Here is a 21,217-nt window from a genome sequence, read left to right as displayed (position 1 = left end):
GGCTCTGTGAGGCTATGCACAGTGTAGAGTGCCCCAGCAAAACATTGGTCCCATGGAACACTTTTTATGACGTCTGGCTTAAGTCACAGAATCCTAGAATGGCAGCTCTCAAGGTAATTTTCCTCAGGAATGATATGAGGAATTCTATCAGCTGTGGTAACATGGCTATGGAACATGAGGTTATGGAATCCCAAAGACACTGATATCGGCAGAGAGAATGGTTGCAGCTGAGAATTTAGAGCAAAAAACCCCAAAGTATCTTGGAGCCCCAAAACGATTACCATAAACCCAACTGCTTAAGTGTGTAATATCACATTGCCACAAGATAATCTAGGGAAAGGAAAAAGAAAGGAACAATCTCTCCACCTCAGCTCCCCTGGGGACAGGCAAATTACACTCTCCAGAATGAGTTTGTTTTACATATTGCAGACAGTTCCGTATTGGAAATCTGTTATGCAATGAGGGAAGAAACAGGGCTGGGGTGTCCTTTTTTCCTACTCCTCAGCGTTAAGACTAGGCCAAAGACCTGCCAGCGTAAGGTTCCTGACGATGCCTCTCAGAAGGGTAACCAGTGGAGGAGGTAACCCTGGTGGCCCCAGGGCAATAGTGTAGGCCTTACAAGTGTGTCAGTGTTTCCATTACAAACGGTCCCTCAACATCTCCTAACACGATTGTTCTTTAGCACATGCAGAGGCAACTTGACACTCAGATGGCCTTTCCCTGGCAGTTGTTTTCAGAGAACAGTGGAATTTGAGAACTATAAGAGACATCTAGCCCAATCCCCTCTTTTTACAAATAAGCAAAACTGAGGGCCAAGGTTACACAGACAGTAGATGACAGAGCCAGCCTGGGAACCTGGGTCTTCTGCCTGCCCATCAAGCATTCTTGTGGGATATTCTCTTGGACAATCTAGTGCATGACTAGTTTGGCAAAGAAGGAAGGGTGGCTCTGGAGCTCTGTCATCATGTTTTAAGTTCAACATGGACCTTCGACTCAGGAAAAGTCATGCTTCTGAAATTCCCTTGCCCCAAGAATGGAAGGAAACCTGTTTGCTTTCAACATGTCTACAATTGGATGCTTCCTATATGTTAGGAATCTCATCTTGGAAGTGGAGTCTCATAGCTGATGCTGAAATGGGACATTAGCATCACTCTGCATCCTGCATCCAGAGGCCCAACAGCCATCACCACTCCAGGCCACCAAACCAAATTCCAATGTGAAACTGGCATGAGGTAGCTAGTGTGCATTGGATAGATCACTAGTCTGGAGTCAGGAAGACCTAAGTTCAAATCCAGCCTCAGATACTTCCTACCTGTGTGACCTTGGGCAAGTCCCATAACCTCTGTTTGTCTCAGTTTCCTCAACTATAAAATAGAGATAACAATAGAACCTACCTTGTAGGGTTGTTGTGAGGATCATATGAGATAATATTTGTAAAGTGCTGAAGGCACTTAATAAATACTTACTGCCCTTACCAATGGAATCAGGTCCTATATTTCAAAGTGGGGTAGGGGAGGAAATATTATAAAGCAGTGGACTTGGAATCAGGAAGACTCATCGTCATGAGTTCAAATCTGGCCCCAGACACTTACTAGCTTTGTGACCCTGGGTAAGTCACTTAGCCCTGTTTGCCTCAGTTTCCTCATCTGTAAAATGAGCTTGAGAAGGAAATGGCAAATCACTCCAGGATCTCTGCCAAGAAAATCCCAAATGGCATCATGAAGACTTGAACACAACTGAAAAATAACAACAAAAGAGCAGGAAGAGGTCATCTAGATAAGATCAGTTACCAGCTGTCTCCTAGCCGCCCAAATTCAACAGGTCAGAAGGCAGGACAGATTGCAACATTTCTCTATTCCAATTACCTGATGTACTCGGCTGTTAATGGTCCCAGCCAGGAGACTGGGACCCAGCCAGGTCTCAGTCAATGTGACTTTGGATACCTGACTGTATGCCCTTTGGCAAGTGACCTCATCTTTTTGGGTCTCAGTTTTCCCATCTGTAATATGAAGCTATCGAATCAGATAACTTCTAAGGGTCCTTTCAGTTATAAGTCTATGATCTAATGACCTCTCTGGCAAGTCCTGCCATCTGCCCTGGGGACAGAGGGACCTCAAATCTGATAGTTTTCTCACTTGTCCTCCCACCTTCACTCTCTTTTTTTACTGAACATCATCACTAGCTTAGCGATCTCCTTCAAGCCTAAGGTTCCTTTGATCATGCCACTCATTCCCTTGCTTAAAGACTTTCAATAGCTCCCACTTTCCTACCATAAGCCCAACCTCCTCTACCTGCCTTTCCAAGTCCTACATCATTTGATCCTGTTCTATCAATTCAATCTAATTTCTGTTCCAGTATCTAGTCGCCTCACTATCTCACGAATACGCCAGAATCATTTCTGTTTTTATTTCTTCACTCCTATTTGCCAGTCCCCCAACCCATCATACCTTCTCCTTAATCCGTGACCTATCTATACTTTCATGCCCAGGTCAAGTCCCATTTCTGCCAGAAAGTCTTTCCTGGTAAGTCTAGCCTTCACTAACTTATCTGACTCTTCTCAGAACTCTAGTACTTATCATTCATGCCACAGAATTTCACCGTTAATTAAACACTGTTTTGCACTGTTCATTACTGTTCTGTGTGTGCACAGAAGTCTCCCAAGAGCTAGAACCGTGTTTAGCACTGGGCGAGGCACAAAACAGGACTCACATTGACCTGACTGTTTGCTAAAGTTGCTTCATTCCCTTAGGTTTTCTGGGCCGGGATAGCATATTCCAACGGGTCTTCTTTCCTTTGAGGCCCTGCCTCCATCCCAGTGATTCTTTGTGACTGGAATATGCCCCATCACAGATCCATAGACTGTTTCTTTTCCATCTAGGGTTCTCACTCTTCAGCTCCAGCAGGGCACAGCCTGGGTCTGATTCATCTTTGTGTCTGTCCTGTACTGGGCCCAGTGCTCTGTATTTAGTGGGCACTTACATGTTTGAAGGACTTCCTGTTCTCGCTAGCATTACTAGATTTAACCTTCCCCCTGGGCCAGGCTCAAGAAGAATGGCAGCTGACCAGTGCAAGAGCTGACATTTTAGGCAAGGTTTTTTGCCCCTAAAACTCTCCCTTATAGGGATGGAAGATTTAAGAGCTCAATAATGGGGCTAAAATCAAAGAATCAGGCAAAGGATCATCATCATAGTTGGAAGGATAGACAATTTCCTTCCTGAAATCTTTATTTCAAGTGCCTTCCCAATACTGATTATCTCCAATTGTTCTGGCCTATATCTTGTTTGTTTGTAGTTACCTCATCGCCTGCTCCCCTACCACCCTTACTGAGATCAAGCACTGATTTTTGCCTTTCTTTGTATCCCCAGCACTTAGCACAGTGCCTGGCACATAGGAGATGCTTAATAAATGCTTGTTGACTTGACTGACTGACAGGTGATCAGCCTCTGCTCTATTGCCTCTAATAACAGGGATCTCATTATATTTAATATCTAGTCTACCAGAATATGTTCTCTTTCTCCCTTGGAAAATACATTTGTCTTCTTAAACTACTTTCCCCAAGACATTATGGGGTGACCTAGGAATGTGAATGAATCAGTTCTGACCTGACCTTGCCCACAAAGGAAGCAGGGATTTTGTTTGAATGAGCCTACGGACTGGCTCTCAACCCATTCCAAGCCTGCAGTGAGGCGCTCAGGACAGAACAAGAAAGTCTTGGCTTCCATTCTAGGGAGTTACAAGGAGAGACAGAAACTGCTCCCAGAAGCACATGACATGCGAGTGTAAAACCCTGAGGATGCCATTCACTAGGATAGTGCCACTGTGCCAATGAGAAAGAGAGGGAAAGCAAGTGGCCCATAGGTACACAAAAAGTGACGGCAGACATGGGAAGACACTCTCTGTCTCTGTCTTTTTCTCTGTCTCTCCAACTCCTCCTAGGGACGGATCCAAACCAAGGCAGAAAAGGCCGATGTAGCCTCTGCAGGTTGGCAAAGCTACTGAGGCAGAACATGGGGTTTTGTAGCTGGTTTCCCTACTAAGCATTACACCCTTGGTCCCTGGAGAGGCATGTCCTTTTCTGTCTGGGGCACAAATACACCCTGTGATTTCAGCTCAAAACTCCTTTCTCTGTGGCTACCTGAAACCTTACTCAGCAATATCCCTGGAATCTGGCAATAAAAACTCTCTAAATTGGCTCTTCCTCGGTTTGGAGAGGCTCCATTTAAAAAGGAAGCTAGGTGGCACAGTGTATAGTATAGTACTGGATTTGGAGTCAGGAAGACTCAAGTTCAAACTCTGTCTCAGATACTTACTATGTGTGACCCTGAGTAAGTAACTTAACCTATGTTTCAGTTTCACCATATGCAAATGGGAATAATAATAGCACCTTCCTCCCAAATGAAATTATGTATGTAAAGCATTTTGCAAAACTTAAAGTGCTACATAAATGAATGCTAGCTAATATTATTTCTAGGCATATGGTACTCAACTCAGACCCCCTGAATTACTCCTATTCTTCCAAACCTGATCCATCAACAAATATTTGTTGAGCTTCCAACTATGTGCAAAGTACTATCCTAGGCACTGAGGTCACTCACTCAACTGGATATCCATGTAACATCTTGCCACACATTAGCTGGCCTGGATTTCCTCCACACCCACATCATCACAATCTGAGGCTTCCAAAAATACTATTTGGGACACCAGGGCCCTTCTCTGAATTACCTTGTGTTTTCTACATCCTCTCTTCTCAGACCAGCAACAGCATGATCCAAACTCCATTATCCTGTATACCCCAGGGTTCTTACTGCACACACAGGGAAGAATTTTTAGATGCAGAGAAACACCACTTGGAGAGTTCTCATTAGCTGGAACCCTTTAGAGATCTGTCTCTGAGTCTAACAGGAAAGGCAAAGAGTGAGAAACTCTGATGTTGTCAGGAAGCAAAGCGAGGCAAGGAAAAGGCAGAGGTTTCACTCATTTGCTCCACAACCGGCTCAGAACAGAGTTCCAACAATGTTAGTGGAAATGCTTCAACACGCCCACGTCCCAAGGTCAAAGACACCACAGTCAGGCCATTTTTCCGAGTTCAAACTTCACTCGCTATGCATTCAGAGTCCAGCTTGTAGACAGGAGTACATATAACACACACGCACACACATATATTTATATATACACATAGACACGTATGTTGCATATGAAGATGCCAACATAATCCTACACAAGCACATACATATGACTGAAGCTACCTTCCTGGTCAGAAGTGGCGAGCCTCCTAGAAGAAAGGAAACCCCACCTCTCCCTGCATACACCCCTTTTTCTGGCTAAAGCCTCAAGTTCCTTCTGTACTTCCTAGTTTCCCATGTCAGCAAAAAAAGGACCAGAGCAGAACAAAAAATCCAGGACTCCCAGGAGTCATGTGAAAGTACTCGTCCCACACTGACATTTAAAGCTTATTTGGGGTGGGGGATGGGAATAGGGATAATGAAATAACCCTGTTAAAACAAAGAAAATCTAAACCCAGAGTTCAGAGAGGGCTCTTTCCATTTATTTGTGGCAGAGAATAAGGCTGCAGAGCTGTCAGGGATATTAAAGAGACCATCTGGTCCCACCCTCTACTCTCAGGCTGGTAAGACATTATTATTCCCATTTCACAGGCCAAATGACTGAGCTCACAGACTTTAAAAGTCTGACCTGCCCAGAGTGACATGGATAGTAAGAGGATGAGAACACAAGTCTCCTATCACCTAAGGCAGAGTCAAGAGTGTACCACATTGTTATTTCACCTATACTGAGGCTCTACCCATGCACTGGATGATTCTGGTCAAGGGTGGGTAGCATATTAAGGATGTGTAGGGCCCTGCAAAGTGCCTTCAGGGAGCTTCTTAACCCAGGGAAGACCGATGCATTTTTCTGCGCTTTTCTAATTATTTATTCCAGCCATTGATAAGTGTTCAAAGAAAGCCTTTCCCACCCCTCCACTGCAGCCCTGCTGGCCCTCTGAATGCTGAATCCTCCAAAGCTCTGAGAGGGTGTGGGGTGGTGGGAGATATTAGTACCTACATCATCTCACAGAATCGCAGCATCTCAGAGTTGGAAAGGAAATTAGAAGTCACCTAGACCCCCATTACAAAACATCTTTCCCCAGAGTATTCCTGTCAGCTGGTCATTCGAACTTTACTTAAGTACCTCCAACGACACGGCGCTCATTGCTTCAGGAAGCTGCCTGCCTCCCCGTTGGACAGCTCTGGTTATTCAGAAGCTCTTTACTACACAGAGCTGAAATCTGTCTCCCTACTATCAGTCCTACCTCTGCTCTTGGGCACTACACAGAAAGAGTTCAATACCTCTTCCACATGAGAATCATGGGAATTACAGATCACAGGTTCATGGTCTTTGAGTTGCAAGGGACCTTGGGTCATCTAGTCCAATACACCCATTTTACAGATAAGGGCACGAATCAGGATTTGAATCCAGTCCTTTGATTCCAAATCCAGCAATCTTCCCACTGTACCATATTACCATCAGATGTTTGAAGGCTATGACCATGTTGTGTTTCCCCCACCACCACCACCACCCCGCCAATTCTTCTGTCCAAGCTAAAGTAATCAACTCTCTTAGCTATTTCTCACATGTAAGGATTTTGAGTCTCTTCACTGTCCTGGGCATCCTCCTCTGAAGTACTCTAGCTGGTCAATGTCTTTCCTAAAATGACACTGCCCAGAACTGAACCAAATACCCTTGATATGATATTAGCCAAGAAGAATCCAGTAAGGCTGTCCCCACCCTCATTCTAGACCCCAATTCTGCCAGTAAGCAGCCTGAGGTCACATTAGCCTTTTTGACATCCAAGCTATCCTTCCCATTATCCCATGATTAATCACTCATTAAGCACCTATTATATGCTAGGTATCATACTAAATCCTAGGGATACCAAAAGAGGCAAAAGACAGTCCCTGCCCTCAATGAGTTTACAATCTAATAATCTTATGCTCATATGTAGTGGGAAGAGCCTTGGAGCACAAGTTGAGATGCCTGAGTGTTAGTCCCAGTTTCTGCCAGCTATGTGACCAAGTGACTGTGGAACCAGCTTCTCAGTCCTAGCCTCTAGGCCCCCCTTTTATAAAACAAGGGGGTCAGACTAGATGATTGTAAAGATCTTTTCCATTTCTGAGCTCCTATGGCTCTGTTTCTATAACCCCATTTGTTTTTCACATGGATTTTCTGTGATGCCTGTTCTTCCCAAAATGGAGGGAGAGAATAGCAGTCAAAGGGGTAACAGCTGGGTGGTGCAATGGATAAAGCACTGGGCTTGGAGTCAAGAGTAGCCAAGTTCAAATTCAGCTTTAGAGTTTAAAGCTGTTGTGACCATTTTAACCTCTGTAACCACTTTAACCTCTGTAAACCTCAGTTTTTCCATTCTTTAAAATGGGTTGTTGTAAGAACCAAATGAGATAACATAGTAAAGTCCTTTGCAAACCTTAAAGTTCTTTATTACTGATTGATATAAATAATAATAATAACAGCAATTATCAATTTAAATAAGAATTATTTATATAAATGACAGTTATTAATATAAATAATAATGGTGAAGATTATTAATATAAATGATGATGGCTATTATCATTATTATTATTCCTACCAGGATACCTCTGGACACACATGAGCACTGTTCTCAAAAGTCGGGTCCAAGGACTGTGGGACTCAAACAACCTCTGCCCTCCCATTCCACTCTATAAAGGAGGTTCCAAGACAAGACAAAAACTTCTTCATTAGCAACCAGCTGATTCCCTTTCCTCTTTCATTATTCACAGACGCTCCCCACTGCAGGACATGGCAGGGGAAGGATACTGAGTTACATTCAGCCTAACCACACATGGTATGATAGAATGACCACTCAGACTGAGAATCGGGAGACTTGGCTTCAGGTCCAGGCATTGCGACTCTGAGCAAGTCACTTCAATTTACCGATGTGTAAAATAGGAAACAGCTCTGCCTTGCTACCTCACGGGAATACTAGTTCAAATGAGAGAAGGAATGGGAAAGAATTAGATGAAACAGAAAATACTACAAGAATATGAGAGATTGTTAGGATAGTTCTCAATAATGACTCTTCCCTTGTGGGCAGGGACCTGTACTGGTCATATAGACTGAGGAAGAGACAGAATCTTCCCCATCCCTAACCCCAGAGGGCAGTGGAGAGGGACAAATAGCTCCTGGACAGGGCTCTGAAAATGTCAGTGCTCTTGAGGAATTTTCCTCACACAAATTTCCAGGAAAGTCAATCTACTGCCACCAGCCTGAGGGAAAGGGCCTTCCATATCCAACCTGAATCCTGGCCCCCAGCAGTGTGGCCATCGTCAGCTGTGTGCCAAAAGGGGGGATGGACCCCCACCTCCCATCAGTTTCATTGACTCTTGGGTCTCTCTTTTCACCACAGTGACTTTTGCTCCTGAGTCAACATGTACTTTGGCCTAGTTTGTAAAAGCCTCTTAATGGTTCTCCCCTTTCTCCCCGCCTCCTCACTACCATTTCCTGGACATCCATGGGACTGACTTCCCTGCTTCCTCTAGTGACCCTGATCTTGGCCTTGTACAGAATGGGGAGGGGTTCTGACTGTAAAGTCTTGGAGTCTCCCTATCCCCACACCATTCATGTAGGAATTATGGGCTTTCTCCAGAGATCCTTGCTCCCCTGGGACCTCTTAAAGACCTGAAGACTTAGTGTGGGATAGGGACCTGGTAAGCTGGTGACCTGTCAAAACTTGCAGTTGCTCTGACCCTCTGGGTGGCTGAGGGGTTGTGGTGGCCCCCCTGGCAAAAGAGCCACGATGCCTCACTTTCTCTGTCTCCTTGGTAGTTAACTGATCATGGACTGGCTTGTCCCATATCCCTGGCTGGGCCCTGGCTAAGAATGTGGTCCCAGGAGGGGAGGTAACAACAGGGGAGTGGGGAGGAGAAGGAAGGGTCCAAAGAGAACCAGGTACCTACGGACAGGAAGCCATCCATCAAAGAACCTCTGAGCTCGACCCCCAACCCCACCCTGGGGCTGGGAGATGTAGGGTGGAGGGGAGGGAGTAGGGAGAAGAGAGAAGAGTCGCCTGCTCTACTGGTCAGTCTTTGGAAGTGGGATCTCAGCCCAGGCGATGCTGCCTTGGCTTTCCATTAACAGGAGCCGGTTAATTACTCCATCAGCCCGGGAGACATTCTTACAGCACAAGACAACCTTCTGGCCTCTGGCCCAAACCAACAGGGTGAAACTTCAACCCCCACAGCCAAGCACAGAACCAGATGGAGCTAATGTATAGCTTCAGTGAAGGAGGGAGAGAGGGAGGAGGGAGGGAGAAGACCGGCGATGAGGGGAGGGGTGGGGAGAAGAGGAAAGGAACAAAAACAGTAACTTTCAGATGAGAAAGCAGACGCAGGCAAACATCCCCAGGATGACTGGGAAGGAGGGTCTCACCACTTTCATTCTTCTCGATGACATCTACCACCTCACCAGCCTGCAGGCTGAGTTCAGCATTTTCTTGCTTCTTATAGTTGGACACTACCACATACTGCTCCAGGATCATGGGCTCTGAGTTCACATCGGCACCTGGTGAGGGCAGAAAGCATGCGGTGAGCCAGCGTCCGGCCATGGCTCCACGGGGTGGCCGACCTCTGTCCATCCGACTCATGATAGGCTGATCTGTTGCCAGTACCAGACCAATCAGCAGGCAGCTGGGGCTCACAGCATAATCCCAAAGGCCTGGCCATATAGAAATACCCCCCTCTGGCCCGCAGTGCAGCGGGGCCTGGGGACATTGGGGAGCAGGAGTGCAGGGAGAAGGGGTGGAGGGAGAAAGAAAAAGAAGTGGGAAGAGAAGAAAGGGAAAAGGGTGGAAAAGCAAATCCCAAACTTTGCTCCACAGAGAGTTAGCTAATCTCAAAGTTTCCTAAAGGAGACTGAAAATAAGTCTCTTCCGAATGTGAGCTCCACAATCTCCTGGCCTGGCCTCATAGTGTTGAACATGAGATCCAGAGAGGGGTGGGGGGGAGGCATTCGGGTCTGTGGTGGAAAAAGGGAAAAGAAACAAAAAGAAAAGAAAAAGAAAGAAAGAGAAAGAAAGAAAAAAAGAAAGAAAGAAAGAAGGAAGAGTCCCCACCTCCCCCCACCCCTGCAAACTCCAGCAAAAATAAACAGCTCTCCCCTCAGAGACCCAGCTCCTTCTCTTGGAGCTGTCTGAAGCTTAGGCTGGAAGTTAAGAGGGGGCTGTGGACGCCAATCATTTGGGTTTACACTGCAGCCCTTAAATAGAAACACATGAGCCCCATCGAATGAGGAGCTGGGGGTGGAGGAAGGGAGGAAGGGAGGGAGGGAAGGAGGGAAGGAAGGAGGGGTTGGAGGGGTAGGAGTGGAGGGAGGGCTGGGGGACTGTTTACTTGAAACTGAAGAACTAAGTTCCAGAGCCAGAGTCTTACTAACAGCCTGCCTTCCTCCCGCCCTCCCTAACTGAAATTTCCAAAAGTTCGGTTGCATTCTTTCCCCACTGAAACCCAAGGCTGCTTCACTGCCCCATAGTCTACTGCTATTTGTGCAATGACACTCCCCCATCTCCACTCCCACCCAAAGACCCAGCCCCCAGAGCAGAGGTTTCCCAACTGTCGGTCTGCTCCCCCTTCCCTTTCCAACTGCCCCTCTGCCAAAAGAGATTTCAAGCTAGGACTGACCATTGCAAAATGACCCCCCCCCCCCAGCCCCACTCCAGCACACTTGAAGAGTTCTTGGCCACAGCTCCTTCCCTCCTCAGGTCTCCTTTATGGGGGTCTGTTGCAACCTCCAGGATTTCAAGACAGGCTGGCAGTGGGAGGTGGTGGGGCAGGGAAAGGCAAGTCAGAAGGTCCTCACTCACAGCTCAAGGCCCACCCCCCCACCCCCTGCCGTGGGCCTTTCTCTGTCAGAAGGTGGGTCCTACCTCTTTCAAGGAGGGGTCTTTAATCACTCTAATCCACAGAAATACTTCCTCCCTCTTAACATTCATAGAAGTTATTTTATAGTTAGCGTGGCACCTAGCATACCCTGCCTGATACCGTCACTTATTCTTTGTGCACGTCTTCTCTCCCAAATTAGCCTCTAAACCTACCTGAAGTCAGGAACTATTCCTCTCTCAAACAAATATCCTATGCTGACTCTGTGAGATGCAGTGATTTAGAAGGCCCTGCTCTGATCTTCTCCTTCCTTGGATTTATGAAATAGTGAAAAGAGTACTGGCGTGGGTATCAGGAGACCTGGGCCCTAGTCCTGGCCTTGCCACCCACTTGCTTTGTCATGTTAAACATCTCATTTCCTCTCCCTGGGCCTCAGTTTCCTCCTTTGTAAAATAAAAGGGTTGGACAAAACAACCCCTAAGGTCCCTTTCAACTCCAGCAATCTATGACACTATGATTTCAAGTCATGCACCTACTGTGTGTCTGGCCTGATACAATAAATTGGAATCAGTCAAGGGACAAAACCGTCCTTAGGGATACTAGTGATTTCGCTTGTATAGGGAACTCCCTCTACCAAGGCAGACTAGCCTATTCTCTGTACTAGGGTCTTAGAGCACTGTCTAGAGCACTGAGAGAGTTTGGAGAGATGAGACTTTATTTGCATGAAGAGATGTGAACTGGACCTGCCCAGCTGGGAGCACCCTGTTTGGAAGAGGCTCCTTTTGTCTTTGCCCTTCCTAGAGGGGGCATTCCTTCACTTTCCTGAGATCTGGGATCCTGGTAAACTGAATTGCCCCCTCTCCTACACGTATCATTAGCTCTTACAGATGTTCTGGAAGGGAGAGGCCTCAGCAGAGAACTAGACATGCCCAAGCTGCGCTATCAATCACAGCGGACCTCCAGCATCAACATCACCCGTCTTGCCCATTTGGAGCACTGCTTGAACTTTTCTCCAAACTCTTCCCCCAGTGGCCCAGTCACTCTTGCCATTGTTCCCCCACCTTCCCTCCCTCTCTCCCTCCCTATGTGTTGCTTTGTTTTTTCTTTAACAGGCTCGTTTTACTGGCAGGTGTTTGTTCCTTCAGGTAGACCCCAGACCCCTTCTCCAATGGTGAGGCTGAGTCCCTTCCACAAAGGGCTAGAGAGCTATGGCCAAAACCTGCAATGCCAGAGCTACCATAAGCAGTTTTCTTTTGACCAGCAAGATCGCATGGATTGGGAGCCACCCAGAAAGGGAGTGAGGAAGAGAGGGACCTCCAGGAACAGACCACAATACCCCCAGCACACAGCTAAAAAGACCACACAACTGTAGAACTATGGTTCCAGGAAAATCTCTGTGTTGTGTGTGTGTGTGTGTGTGTGTGTGTGTGTGTGTGTGTGTGTGTGTGTGTGTGTGTGTGTGTGTGTGTACAGTGACTGTATTACTGGAACAGTACCCAAGCCAAGTCACTCCAGGGCTGTGATTAAATGTCAAGAAGAAATGTAACCAACAGCTCTGGCAGCTTCCCCCCTCCTCCAAGACAGGGCCTGGAGTCTCCCCTTTCTCCAGTTGGACAGCATTGCTTGAATGAGGAAGAGATACCTCCCACTGAGGCTAGAGCATGGGGACCTTCAAGGGGTGACAGCATTCCCTGCCTAAAGGGGTTAATGGTGAGCAAAAAGATAGTCTTTCCTCCTGCCCCCCTTATATTCCCTAGGGAATGTCTTGATCCAGATGGCCACACAGGTGAGACTTCCTTTTACAGTCTACATGTTAAAAAACAACCCTCAGTGTACAGGGGTCTGGAGCACCTGTCTTTTTGGGGTATCCAGGAAAGGTGACTGCCAACTGATGAGTTGGTCAGTAGGTGACATGGAGAGAGAATTCTGTGCATTAGCTACTTGGAAAGAGGATTGGTTGGAAGTTTGGGTTCCAGAAAGGGAATGGAATGGAGAGGGGAACAGGGGAAGAAAAGATAGAAAAAAGGAGGGAGGCTTATGGCCAAAAGATGTTGGAGGGGTCAGGCCATGTGCAGAGTATGAGGGTAGGGGCTGGAGGAAAATCAGAAGGGTTTAAACCCAAGCCAAGAAAATCTGAGGCAGGATGACAGAGCAAGGGAAAAACTATGCTTTCCCCCTCCCCCAGCCTTTTCCCCATTCCCTCAATCCTAGATCCCTCTTTGGAAAATTGGCTTCAGCTTTCTAGGGGCTGAGCCTCTGTGGTACAGGTAGAAAAAGTTCATTTAGCCCACAGATGTGCACACTTAGGACACAGATGAGCACATCACTTGGAGGCTATTCAAGTAACTGCTAGATACCCTGTCCCCCCTTTGCACCACCCCTTCCCCTGTTCTCCTCTCTTTCTCTATGTACTCACACATACAAGTGAACAGTCACAAGAAACACATATGGTCCCACATTCCCACTCACACTTGCCCATACATACAGTGATTTACATATACACCATCACTTCTAACAGAATGCATATACAAATTGGACACATTTGCACATGCATAACTCATATTTGCATAGTTGTGTAACTATGCAAAAAACACAAGCACACTCAGAAATGTACATACACACAAATGGGCATATTTGTGACCGCATCTGCTTCCAAACTCATAAACACACACACAGAGGCATAGGCTAAAATATACACCTCCATTTGTACACACAACACATTCACTCACACATGCACATATATATTCATAGAGACATACTTAAAATGAGCACAGTGTCTGGCGTATAATAAGTACTTAATAAATGTTTTTCATTCCCCCCTCCCTGCCTCTCTGTCTATCTCACTCTGTCTTTCCGTTTCTATCTCTCCCTGAGGCCTTGGTAAGTAAGTACTCTGGCATCTGCCCCAACACTTATTGACTGCGTTGAGTAGGAGCTGCCCTGGATACTTGAGCTGAGAGCAGGTATCCAGATGAGAAACTACTCGGACTGCAGTGACGTAATTCCATACCGGCCACCTTGGATTCCCTCCCAGCCAGTAATGGGAACACTGGAGATCTGCTTCAGCTGGGGCAGAAGAGAGGCCATGGATGGGATGCCTCTAGTTTTCAGATAAGCAGGGGACAGCATGAGCCTGGTGCGGTGGCAAGGGAATTTCCCCACGGGCCTTGGAAAGGGTCAGCCAATGAGCTCTGTCCCACCCTGGTAATGGATTTCTGTGACAGAACCACTGAGACTCTGGCCCAAAGATGTCGTGCTCTTCCTAAGGGTCAAGGCACCTAGGACCTGTGCAGGTCACTATGCTTTCAGCAGGCCTGGAGGAAAGCCTGGTAAGTCAAGCTGAACATGACATCCCACCATCCTAAGTCCACACCCTCATTCCTGTACAGATTGGCTTTCTACTCTAATAGCTTCCTTGCTGGGGTTCCCCCTGCCTCTAAGCTACTCCCTTCCAATTTGTCCTGCACATACCAGTAGACTTACTGGTGAAGAATACTATAGCATCAAAAGTGAATGCCAGCACCACCTAAGACTAGGTCAGGGACAAGAGCTTTGGGTCACTGGTTGGAAGGATCACAGGATTGTGGATTTCGGATATCACAGAGCTAGAACAGGAAGGGACTTTAGAAGTCATCTGGTTTAACTCAACCCATTTTACAGAGAGGGAAGCTGAGGCCCATCGAAGTTAAGTGACTTGTCCAAGATCACACAGGAAATAAATGGCAGCACCAGGATTCAAACTCAGGGCCTATGACACTAAGTTCATTTTAGTGGATGAGGAAAGTTGGGCTCAGAGAAAGGAAATGACTTGCCCTAGGACGCAGAGGCAGCAGGTCAGCAGAACCAGAGCTTAAACCCAGGTATTTGGACTCCAAATCCTGCATTCTTGCCAATGACCCAGCTGCCACAGTGACCATTCTTTGTAATTGTCCCTGGAATCCAGATATTACTTTTCCCACCAAATGATGGTCTCAATATCCCTGTGAAGAAGGGCAGGTTAAAGATCCTCCCAACTATTCAGGCGGGGAAACTAAAACCAGGAGAGTTAACCAAAGTGATGCAGCTAGTTAGTAGCAAATCTAGGTTTCCTGACTCCTGGCCTGGGTCTCTTTCTAGGAGGCCAAAATGACCCATCATGTGCTATTTACTCTACAAAGATCCCTCCCCAAGTAAAATTCCACTATCTCCTGGCCCTAGTGCCCACCCTCCTCCCCCAACAATTGGACTCAACTCTTAGAAACTCCCTCAAGATTCCACTGAGAACCCATCTGCCCCTATAAATGTCGTGTGGTTGGGTTTTTTCCTTCCTAAGCTGGGCCAGGCCATTGCTGGCTGCCCCACAAACACACAGTTTGAAAAGCTATACGTTTCTTGAATAAAATGTATTGTTGTTGGCCACAGCTCAGGTCCCTCCACACTTGGCCTATGGAAGGAGAGAATTAAAAAAAGGAAACAGCCCAAGCGATTAGCTCAGGACCCAACACTTCATTACAGACAACATCAGGACAGCCATTGTGTGGAGAATAGTCCAGCTGGAGTGAAACGTGGCACAGGAGAGCAACAGAGTCCTCTTTCCCAGGGAGAGGAGCAAACGTCCCTCTAGACACGAGGTGCACTCCTTTTATTCCTGCAAGGTACCTAGCCCAAGGCTGTTCCTGCTCTCCCCTTCCAGGAGAGAGAGAGCAAAGTCATTGACTGTCAGCTGAAGGGGATTTGAGGCCATCTACTCCAACTCTTTTATCTTATGGGGAAGGAAAGAGACTTCCCAGCAGTCCCTGTGAGTGAATAGTGCACCTGCACTAGAACCCAGGCTTCCTATGTCCCAGGGATTCCATTACCAGGACGAGACCTGGCGAAGGATGGAGCCAGAACAGTCTTTGGGTCCTCTGTGGGTGTAGCAGGAGTGAGGTGGGGAAAGGAGGAGGGGAAAGGGAGAGAGGAGATGGGCTTCTGCAGGCTCCCTCTGTGTTTTCAGGAAGCATTATTCTCCAATAGCGGTCTGTCTATGTTCTAGAGATGGCCCTTTCTTCTATCTGATATCCCTTATCCTCCCCCTTCTCTAGAAGGCTATTCCTTGCTAGAAGCTTCCAGCCCTCACACAAACTCACAAAATAGTCACCCTCACAACTTCGACATCAGTGGTAGGAAAACCAATTGGATTTGCCCGAGGGAGACCTTACCAACTTCATAAGACAACTGGCCCTCTTCCGAATTCAGATGCAGCCTAGGTGTGTCACACCAAGGAACTGGAAGAGAGACCAAAGAACTGGCATAACCGGGTTGCCAGGGCTAGGCAGGTCTGGATCATTAATCCCCTTTCTCCACCTGCTGGGCCTGAACAGCATCACACCCAAAGAAAGGCATGACCACTCTGTCTATCCTGGCCTTGGGAGATTCAATGGAGTCCTTATCTTTGAGGTAACAGTGATCCCCTCCAGATCCAATGGAGTCCTTATCTTTTGGGTAACAAGGATCTCGACTGCATCCTTGTCTAATAATAATAATAATAATAATAATAGTAACAATAATAATAGCTATTAGCTATACCACTTTACAATGGCAAAGAATTTTACATCCATTATCTCATTCAATCTTCATAACAACTTTAGAAGGTAGATGCTATTGTTAGTTCCCTTTTTACAGATGAGGAAACTCAGGCTGAGAGAGATTAAGTAACTTGTCTAAGGTCACCCAGCTAAATAAGAGTCCAAACTCTAGTCTTCCTATCCTTAAGTTCCTCACTCCTTCCATGGTGTCACCTCACTGCCTACTACTACTCTCATGCCTCAGGTAGCTAAAGTTAAAAACCTTCCCTGGTGGGTGGGAAGGTGCTTCCCTAATAAAAGATCTATTGCTTTTCCCCATTGTTACCTGATTGGCTTCTTCTCTGGAAATCTTGAAGTCCCCAACAAGCAGTTTTGACCAACTAGGACAGTCTTCCATGACATTTCCACTGTCCTCTGTCCTTGTCCCTTTCCTTGTTTATCCCAGTGCACGGGAAGGGGGAAGGAAAAAAGGGAATGACTTCCTAAAGTACACCCTAGGGTGACAGCTTGTGCCCTGAAAAAGACAACCTTGGCCCTTCCCTGCAATCTCATAGGGACCTCATGTCTCTTCCTCACCTTACAAAATGAATTAGGCTAATGTTGATTCCCTCTTGACCTCTCCTCACCTTTTTCCTCAGAGGGGAGAAAGGACTGACTGTAAACCTCCTTATTTTCTACTTGAGAGTCTGGGGGAGACCAAGCCACTCAGAAAAATGGGATTATGACCGAAGGTAACAGAGATGTTGTTGTAGAAACAACCTTGGGCTAGAAGTCAGGAGGCCTGGACTTTATAGTCTCAGCTTTGCAACGAATGAGCTGAGTGATCCTGACCAAGTCACTGTACACCTCTGTGGGCCTTGTTTTTACCTTCTGCAAAATGGGGATAATTCATGCCCTGACTGGCTTTCAAGGGCTGTTGCAAATGATCAAGAGAAAGGAGATAAAAATATGAGGGACCAGAGGAGGTTGGTTTTCTAAGGTCCCTTTCAATTCAAATAGTTTATGAATAGGTTATAATACTACTACTGCTACTACTACTACCACCAAAGGTCTCAGGACTAGGAAAACATGCATTTTTGAGGGCCTTCTAAAGGTGAACTGCAAAGCTAGGAAATAAACATGTGGCAGTAATGAAGGCAATGATTCGCTAGGAAAACCCAGACTGGCGGTAACACCATCTTCCTCCAATCTGGCATGTAACCTTTATGGGGGCGGGCAGGCAGGAAGGCAGTCCGTCCATGCAGGACCCTGGCACAACACCATACACCTACACAAGCACACACAGTTCATGCAGTGAGTGGTACCTGTGAGATCCCTCTTGGGAGACTCAGCCCAGCTGGACATCCATACTTCCAAATCACCAAAGAGAAAGGCAGAATAGAAACAGAATCAGAGAGGAAGAAAGCATCAGTTAGATCATCAGGCAAACCAGAAGAGCCAAGAGCTCACTCATCAAGACAGGGAAGGAAGTAACAGAAGAGTCACTACACAGATCTCCTTCTCAGGCCAAGGCACACTGGATGGCCAGCTGGTCAGGGGCGGGTGTCATCTCTGGAACAGGCACAGTGGGGGTAGGATGTGGGCTGATGAAGTGTTTGCTGAGACCCAGGAATCTCCAAAGTGCTCCAGAATCCTGATTGATTTCCTGGATCGGACCCAACCATATTAATATTGGCCTAAAAAAAAAAAAAGCAACCCTGACCCTTCATTCCTTACATCTCTCTACCACAACAAACCACCCAACTGAAACTCCAAAAGGTTAAATGACTTAGACACATAGTTACACAGCAAGTAAGGGCCAGGAGTAGGATTTGGACCCAGTTCCTTCCCAAATGTCCTGGAGGTAATAGTTGAATTATAATAGGCAATATCAAGGGCTAGGGTTGGGGAAAAGAAGTAGGGATTGTTTCATTTCAGTGTTTTTGTATACGTAGTGCCTGGCACATAGTAGGCATTTAATAAACACTTAGTTGATAACCAATCAGATGCAGTGAGCGGTATGGTGGAAAAGGCACTGGGCTGGGAATAAGGAGAAATGGGTTCGGGTCACAAATCTGCGACTGACTTGTTGACACTGGGAAAGTAATTTCCCCTCCTTGGGTCTCATTTTCTTCTATAAAATGAAGGAACTGGACAATCTTTTAGTGCCTTGTCTATTCAAAGGTTTTGCTGAGTATTTATTGTTTGTCCAACCTTGTGTAGGGCTGTTTGACGAGAAGGGACAGAGAAGGAAGAGAGAGCCCTTGTCTGTCCAGTCTGGATGGCGTGAGAAGATTCATACAAGCAACAGTACAACAATACAAGAGGGTATATGTATTATCAAGGGCCACATTGCATGGTATGTATAAAAGGTTGGAGGAATGAAGGGAAGGGGGACATTGTTCCCACTTAGTATTGGGGCGGTCAGGAAAGGAATCTCGGAAGTATCGGCACTTGACCCTGGCCTTGAAGGATGAGGTGAGAGCCAAATAAGTGGAGAGGATACTCTGTGCAAGAACGCTATACAAACTCCATTTCTGGAAGCGGTTTTATGAAGAGGTTAGGTTAAGATTCCCTAAGTAGGAGTAAATACTTTGGTGAGGAGGCCTTCTCAGGGAGTGATACTGGGTTACCAAAGAACCATGAATCTTGCCAAGCCAAAGGATTCCATCTCCAGTCTTCAGGAAGGCTTGCCTCTAACCCAGAAGAAATTATAATCAGAGACCACATTTCTATTGTGCTTTTAGGTTTACAAATGGCTTTCCCCACAACAACCCTGTGAGGTAGGTAGTGCAAGTATTATCACCATCCCCTCCCCCCCCATCTTAAAGATGATGAAGCAGGAGTTCAAAGAGGCTAATTGATTTTTCTCATGGTCATACAGCTAATGAGTATCAGAGTCAAGATTTGAACTCACAGCATCTAACTTTCCAGGTTCAATACATCGTCCCTCAAGAAGAGGCACCTTTGGATTAAAATATTTGGGCGATAAGGAAAGTACAAGAAAATGTAGGGTCCCCTCACTTGCTTGACAAAGTAACATGGGAAATGGACTAGAAGTGGTCTTGATTTTTAAAAACTTTTATATAAATTCTTAGGATCATAGCTTTAGAGTTGGAAGAAATTTTTCCCCCTATAACATGATGTATTTCCCAGTTCCTCAGATGAGTAAAATCAATCTGTTGCTTTAGTCCCCTCCCCCATACAGCACAGTCTGCTCCCTAGTGGGAAGGACTCATCTTGCCTTCTTACAACATCCAGAGGGGAGAGCTGGGATCCACACTTTGAGCCTTTGGCCCTCAAATGCCTGTCCTCCAGCCAGGAAGCAGACAAGGCTGTTGGCTCTAGCTTGGAAAGAGATGGAGTTTGGGGAGGAGAGGGGGGAAGGAGAAAGACAGACAGAGAACAAAGAGATAGAAAAAGAAAACAAGAGACAGAGAGAATGACATACAAAGTGATAGAAACAAAGACAGTGAACAGAAAGAGAGGGATAGTGAAGGGCAAACAGAGAATAAAGAGGGAAACAGCAGGAGATAAAAAAAGAGAAAGACAAGAACAGAGGCAATAAGATGAGAGAGAGAAAGAGAGAATATGAGACAATGACAGGTTGGGGAGAGAACAGGGGGATACAAAGAGACATAGGAAGAGAGATAGAAACAAAGAAACAAAAACAAAATAAATCTAGAGACTGAGTGGGGAGGGAGGAAGGGAGAAAGAGATGAAGGGAGAAAAGTAGAGAGAAGAAGTGGAGGAAAGAGAGAAGGAGAGACAAAAGTTAAAGAAGATGAGGAGGCAGGGGGACCAGGAAAGAAGGGTTCCATTCAATTGAGCCACTATGACCTACACAGATCATCAGTTCCTGCATTCCCATTGTCCTGTCCTGAGCAACCACAAGGTGTTGGGAAGGACAAATCTGGACGAGGGCACTCACTTGATCAGCAGGTCTGGACAACCACCCTAATATTAGCTAACTCATAGGCGATCATGAAGAGCATCAGATATGTGACAATTCAAAGTGTAGTGGGAAGTACTGGTTCAATTCAAAGGCTTCCTCTGCTATTTACTAGATATTTGACAGATTACTCTATCCCTCTGAGTCTCAGTTTCCCTGACTGTAAAGTGCCAGGCTTGGATTAGATGAGAAGTTCTTCACCTTTTTTGAGTTGTAGACCCCTTTCAGTGAAGCCCTTCGCAGAATCATGTTTTTCTTTTCTTTTGTATTTTTTTTGGGGGGGGGTGGCAAATCAGGGTTAAGTGACTGGCCCAGGGTCACACAGCTAATAAGTGTCTTAGGTCACATTTGAACTTAGGTCCTCCTGACTCCAGGACTGGTGTTCTACCCATTGTATCACCTAGATGCCCCCAGAATCATGTTTTTAACTGAATAAAATAAAATGCATAGGATTATAGAGAAAACTGATTACACTGAAATAAAATTATCAAAATAAATACAAAACAAGGTCACAGATCCCAGGCTAAGAATTCCTTATCACTAGATGATCTAAAAAGTCACTTTCAGCTCTAAATCCTATGTGATCTAAAAGGCGAGGATTATTTTACAGAAACAATTCTCCCCTCTAGGAAAAAGATTCACTTGAAATAGTAGAAACAAACCCAAAAGATCAGTAGTCTAAATCCACTCAGTTTAGACAGGAGGGACCTGAGGCTCAGAGAGGGAGATGATTTGCCCAAAGTCACACCATCAATTGATAACACAGCTAAGACTAGGACCCAGGTCCTTGGATTTCCAGTTCTGTACTTTTCCCTTAGACCAATATTATTGGGTTA

At 46.1% G+C, this 21,217-nt stretch overlaps 1 protein-coding gene across 3 annotated transcripts in view; it reads right to left on the bottom strand.

The window, feature by feature from the left end:
• Positions 1 to 21,217, bottom strand: part of SH3PXD2A (SH3 and PX domains 2A) — a 331,263-nt gene that overhangs the window by 74,856 nt on the left and 235,190 nt on the right. For all 3 annotated transcript variants that reach the window (XM_027851933.1, XM_027851932.1, XM_027851934.1), the window contains one exon: positions 9,460 to 9,591. In XM_027851933.1, the coding sequence (XP_027707734.1) occupies positions 9,460 to 9,591 (132 nt within the window). The remainder of the gene's footprint in view (positions 1 to 9,459; positions 9,592 to 21,217) is intronic.

This window comes from Vombatus ursinus, unplaced genomic scaffold, assembly GCF_900497805.2.
Source record: "Vombatus ursinus unplaced genomic scaffold, bare-nosed wombat genome assembly UNPS02009205.1, whole genome shotgun sequence".
Lineage (NCBI taxonomy): Eukaryota > Metazoa > Chordata > Mammalia > Diprotodontia > Vombatidae > Vombatus > Vombatus ursinus.
The sequence above is the reverse complement of the archived record's forward strand: the minus strand, read 5'-3'. Positions and strand labels throughout refer to the sequence as shown.